The following is a 5486-nucleotide window of genomic DNA, read 5'->3' on the forward strand; positions in this document are numbered from 1 at the left end:
AGGTGTATATCTAAAGGGACAACTCTCTATGTGAAGCAGTGACATGTGTGAAAAAAGCCAGCAGTGTCCTCTCTCTGTGTCTCTGGGCCTCAGCCCGCAACAACCTCTGCTCCACCTCCATCCTTAATAACGTCACACGTGTCAAGTTAACTCATGAGTTAACAAGGTAACGGTAATTAATCTCGTCTTGGTTCTAATAAAGAGACAAACTTAGATTCTGCTAAGGTGTAAGATTATTTCCTTTCTTGACAATTTGCGAGTTTATTTTATTAACTACAAAGCTCCCCCCACCACTTCGGGTGGGGAGTGAGTCCTTACCCCAAGTGAAGGAGTTTAAGTACCTTGGGGTCTTGTTCGCGAGTGAGGGGACTATGGAGCGTGAGATTGGTCGGAGAATCGGAGCAGCCGGTGCGGTATTAACATTCCATTTATCGCACCGTTGTGACGAAAAGAGAGCTGAGCCAGAAGGCAAAGCTCTCGATCTACGGGCAATTTTCGTTCTACCCTCACCTATGGTCATGAAGGCTGGGTCATGACCGAAAGAACGAGATCCAGGGTACAAGCGGCCGAAATGGGTTCCTCAGGGGGTGGCTGGCGTCTCCCTTAGAGATAGGGTGAGAAGCTCAGTCATCCGAGAGGAGCTCGGAGTAGAGCACTGCTCCTTCGCGTGAAAGGAGCCAGTTGAGGTGGTTCGGGCATCTGGTAAGGATGCCTCCGGGCGCCCCCTAGGGAGGTGTTCCAGGCACGTCCAGCTGGGAGGAGGCCTCGGGGAAGACCCAGGACTAGGTGGAGAGATTATATCTCCAACCTGGCCTGGGAACGCCTCGGATCCCCCAGTCGGAGCTGGTTGATGTGGCTCGGGAAAGGGAAGTTTGGGGTCCCCTATGGAGCTTTTTTTTTGTGCTTGCTGCCCCCGCGACCCGATACCGGATAAGCGGATGAAGATGGATGGATGGATGGACTACAAAGCTAAGAGCACTAAGCTAAATTGTTGATTTTGTGCAATACATCCTGGAACAGTACATGTAGGCACAGCTGCGACGGCTCTGCGAGCGGGAGAACTCTGCCAATACAACACAAACTGGGAGATAATGGACTACATTTATCATCAGCACTGACTGGACATCCACTGTAAAGCTGCTGAATGCCTCCTAAATAATCCTGCAGTACATGTTTCCAGGAGTTTCTCTGAAAGTGTTTGAATGTGTGAGTACCTGTTGGCCGGGGGTCAGATCTCCTAGAGGGATGTCAGGGAGCAAGGCGGGGGACGTATCATCACACACCTTTGAGCAATCCAGTGTCACATGTGTGGTCTGGCCTAGATTAGCATCCTGACCTGGACAGACCATCAGGACAAACCCAAAACCACACAATTAAGGTATGCCAGATCGTTCCCCATTCCTTAGAGGTTATCTATACCAGACACAGGACACTAGAACCTTTAATGTTGCTGTGAAAAGATTAAAGAAATGGTTCAACATCTTATTTCTGATTGTGAGGAAATCGATAGTAGTCGCACGCCTGTGTTAGCTACTTAGCAAAAATACTGAAAGCAGGGGGAAACAACCTGGCTCTGAGTCCTAGCAGCAGCTCTGACAGAAATGTAACGATGTGTAAATATTTTAGGTCATGGTGGGAGTTTCCTGCTGTAACACTGGTTCTGCTGTACTTGTATCAGTGTACCTGGTTTGAGGCCAGCTGTCAGTTTGACATCCCTTGCCACACCCCCCTCCTGTGATTGGATAGTGAGACGGATGCAGTACATTTCATTGTTAAGTGCAGGAGGCTGGTGGCTCAGCTGAACGGAGATCTTTGGGACTCTGGAGATGATCCTGAACGACACACAGGAGCATACACGCTAAGAACATGTGCTGCTGCACAAAGGGACAGTTACTGTGTGAACAAGGCCTTACATGGTGCTGGGCTGCATGCTCAGGCTGTCCCAGTCCAGCTCCTGACGTGCTTCGACAGCCCGCCCACATCGCCGTGATGACCTGCTAGCCAGCAAGGCTTCATGGGTAGAGGCCGCATCTCCACCCGCCCCTCTCCAGCCCACAAACACACAGCGACCGCCGTCGTGACTGCCCAGCATCAGCTCGATGCCTGTCATCTGATACCCAGCAACACACAGTCACTCAGTAACTCGGTCTCAGACTCTGACACACACACACACACGCGCACACACACACACACACACTCTCTCTCTCACCTCGATCTTCTTGCCAACGTCTTCAGTCTTCGCTACAAAGCTGAAGTTGTAGCATTTGGTTTTCCCTGGCAACAGGCTCATACTCTCCTGACCTACAGACTCCACCACACACCACTGGTTGTACTCCTACACAAACACAAAAACACACACACACACACACGCACACGCACACGCACACGTTAGGCAGCTCAGGGTGTTTTCACCATTATAGTTTACTCTGGTCCGAATCAGCTGATAAGTTATAAACTTGGTTTGATTTCTTTTCACATGTTTTTTTTACATTTTTTTTACATGTTACACTGCAGATATGTAAAAGCACTAAAGATCTATATTTTGACAAAATTACGTCTTGCCGTCATCACATACGTGACCTGCGTCTCCAGGTACTTATAATGGATTGGTTTGTAGACGGGCTGCCCCGTCTTCTCGTCTCCTCTCTCTGTGTTGTAGTTTTTTTCTACTGACTGCTGCTCTACCCTACTGCCGCGGTTCTTTTTGCTTTGTTGCAATGTTGAGAAGCAAGACACAGGCAATTTCTTTCTGGAGAGTTTATTCAGACAGCTGTCTGCTCTGAGCGCTGACAACGTCTCTCTCTCCCATGTAGCCTGACACACTAGGCACCACCGAGTTAAAGCTGGGCGATATTGAGAAAAATCAGATATCACGATACTCTTGTCGTAATACCTCAATGTTGATATTGTGGCAATATTATAGGGTTGACAATTGGTGCTTTAACAAAATATATTCATAATGAGATTTTATATAAATAATCATCAATAATGTAGATATAATGACTAAGTGGGTAAAGGTAAAGATAACAGAAGAGCTAGAACAGTCTGATAACACAGAAAATGACATCATTTACTGTAATGCAGCTTTTAAAACCAGGAAAAGACAACACTTAAGCCATTTACGACATTACAATTTCCAAAATCTAAGAAGATATCTAGTCTCATATCATGATATTGATATAATATCGATATATTTCCCAGCCCTACACAGAACTATTCCTCAAAAGAGCTTTCCCAGTCTTGTAACACAAGGAGAACCAACCAGAGCTTCCTGTATTTGGTCTCAAAGTCCGAACCATTTCGGAGAGATTTCACACCTGTATTTTTGTTTTGGATAGGGGTGGCCTCCAGCTCACCCAGTAAGAGCATTTGCCCCATGTAGGCTGAGTCTTGCAGCGGCGCAGGGTTTGAATCTGACCTGCTGTCTTTTGCTGCGTGTCAACCCCCATCCATCTCCTCCTTTCCAGTCTACCCACTTTCACTACTATAAAAGGGAAAAAAGCCCCCCAAAAATAACCTTTAAAAAATAAAGTCCAGACCAAAAGAGGTATGTGTGAAAACGCCCTTAGATTCAACCAGAACTTAAAGTTATTTTTTAAATATTCCTTCCTACGGTGCAGTGAATATCAGGAAAAATAAGTACCTGGTTACTGAGGCTCACGGACAACTTGTGGAAGGACACGGGGTGAGGACAGTCGGCTCGGAGGAAAACCTGGAGTTGGATGGGCTGGTCAACATGGAAACTGGGAGCCTGGAACTTGGCCTTACACTGAACTGGAGTCAAAGAGAAAGAGAGAGAACATCCTCATATACCCTGAGAACAATCATTACAACATTTCTCAGTCCTCACTGGGAATGTCTGCCACACTGAACATTGATTTATATTATCCTAAGTGTCATAAGTACACTACAGTGGCTTGCATAAGTATACACACCCATGCTAAAAAGAGGAATAATAAAATTGGCATGGTTATTTCAGTTAGATTAATAGCTGGTTTGATTTGCATTGAGAGAGGACCTTTATCAGGATGCATAGTATCCTGGATCCATAAAAATCTGACTGTCTCTATGGGAATTTTACATAGGGGTTTGTATACTTATGTCCCTGTATTTTAAAGAATTTATTTACAATACATTATTCATTGATTGATGTCCTTAAAAAGGTTGTATTTTCCAAATTTTGTTTTAATTAAAGCATCAAGATCAATTTCCAAAAGATTTTTTTTATTCCACTTTTTAAATCAACTTCAGCATGGGTGTGTAAACTTATGCAAGCCACTGTACATGCGTCTGGGCTGTCTGCATACATGAACAAGATGAAGGAGAGTAGGAGTGTGAACAGTTGGAGTGAGAGTGTGATTACTGACTGAATGGAATGTAGTCCTGCACTTCTATAGTGAACTCGTTAGAGCCGGCCAAAGCCATGCGGTCGTTCCAGAGCGCCCTGGCTGCAGTGACGGAGACCGGGTCACACTCCGGCTCGGCCTCAGGGACCTCGTTCTAAAAAAAAGGAAGACAGTTAGAGTGCGCTGGTCCCAGCTGTGTGACCGCCTAATGTGGGACTAACGTCACTCTGCAGCCACTGCCATGGTGAGTCCCACCTCTCTGCACACTAACAGCCGGACGAGGCTCAGTCTTCTTCTTCTACTCACCTTCAGGACTTTGATGAGATTCTTCTCAATCCTCAACTTCTGCTCCTCCTTCAAGGTTGAAGCTGGAAGACAAGAAGACTTAGACATTACCTCTTCTACCACTACTAACGGAACTGTTGCCTTGCTTCTATACTGAACTGTATTGTGTATAAAACATATTGCTATAATTATTAGTTTTAAACTTAGCAAACAATCAGATGGCAGAGCATCACAAATAAGTTGTCGGTCTGTGGGCTGGAGCCTTGACACTTGTTCAGTTGAGGGACAGGGAGGAACATGAACTCAGTCAATCATTTAAAGTTTTACAGGACTAAGAAAAGGACTCCTTCTACTTGAGTCATTGTTCTCATGTGTTGAGTGAACTAGTACAGGAATCCTAATGACTAATCTCATATTTGAGCCATTAAAAAATAATGGTTAGGCATTGCTGTATGATATGGACATGTTATTGTATTATACAGCCATATTGCCTCGTAGTCACTGTTTGACTTTGCTGACAAAAATAAAAATGATTCGGTTAGAAAGTGGAAAATGTCATTGTAATGAAATGGACAGTTTGCATCTCCATCCCTGATTGGCTAAGGCTGGCAGAGTGTAGTGTGCTGCTCACCTCTGCCCAGCAGCTCCATGCAGTATATCATGTAGTCTCTAACACTGGCCATCAGGTAGGCACAGCGCAGAGCCGTGCTCACTATGGCTGTCAGCAGGCCCCACCAGCGCTCGGTGCGATAGTCACACATCACATAGTCCAACAACCTGAACGCACGCGCACGCACACACGCACACGCACACACGCACACACACAAAATAGTACTGCTCACTGTGGAGAAGCTG

General features: G+C 45.7%; 1 protein-coding gene across 1 annotated transcript in view; it reads right to left on the bottom strand.

Annotated features, from left to right (window-relative positions):
• trappc11 (trafficking protein particle complex subunit 11) overlaps positions 1–5486 on the bottom strand; it is a 14937-nt gene that overhangs the window by 2519 nt on the left and 6932 nt on the right. Inside the window, exons 15-22 of the mRNA XM_032527705.1 lie at positions 5263–5408; positions 4653–4714; positions 4368–4500; positions 3644–3774; positions 2210–2335; positions 1914–2110; positions 1684–1832; positions 1215–1336 (exon numbers count right to left, since the gene is read on the bottom strand). Of these exons, the coding sequence (XP_032383596.1) occupies positions 1215–1336; positions 1684–1832; positions 1914–2110; positions 2210–2335; positions 3644–3774; positions 4368–4500; positions 4653–4714; positions 5263–5408 (1066 nt within the window). The remainder of the gene's footprint in view (positions 1–1214; positions 1337–1683; positions 1833–1913; positions 2111–2209; positions 2336–3643; positions 3775–4367; positions 4501–4652; positions 4715–5262; positions 5409–5486) is intronic.

Source organism: Etheostoma spectabile, chromosome 10 (assembly GCF_008692095.1).
Source record: "Etheostoma spectabile isolate EspeVRDwgs_2016 chromosome 10, UIUC_Espe_1.0, whole genome shotgun sequence".
Classification (NCBI taxonomy): Eukaryota; Metazoa; Chordata; class Actinopteri; order Perciformes; family Percidae; genus Etheostoma; species Etheostoma spectabile.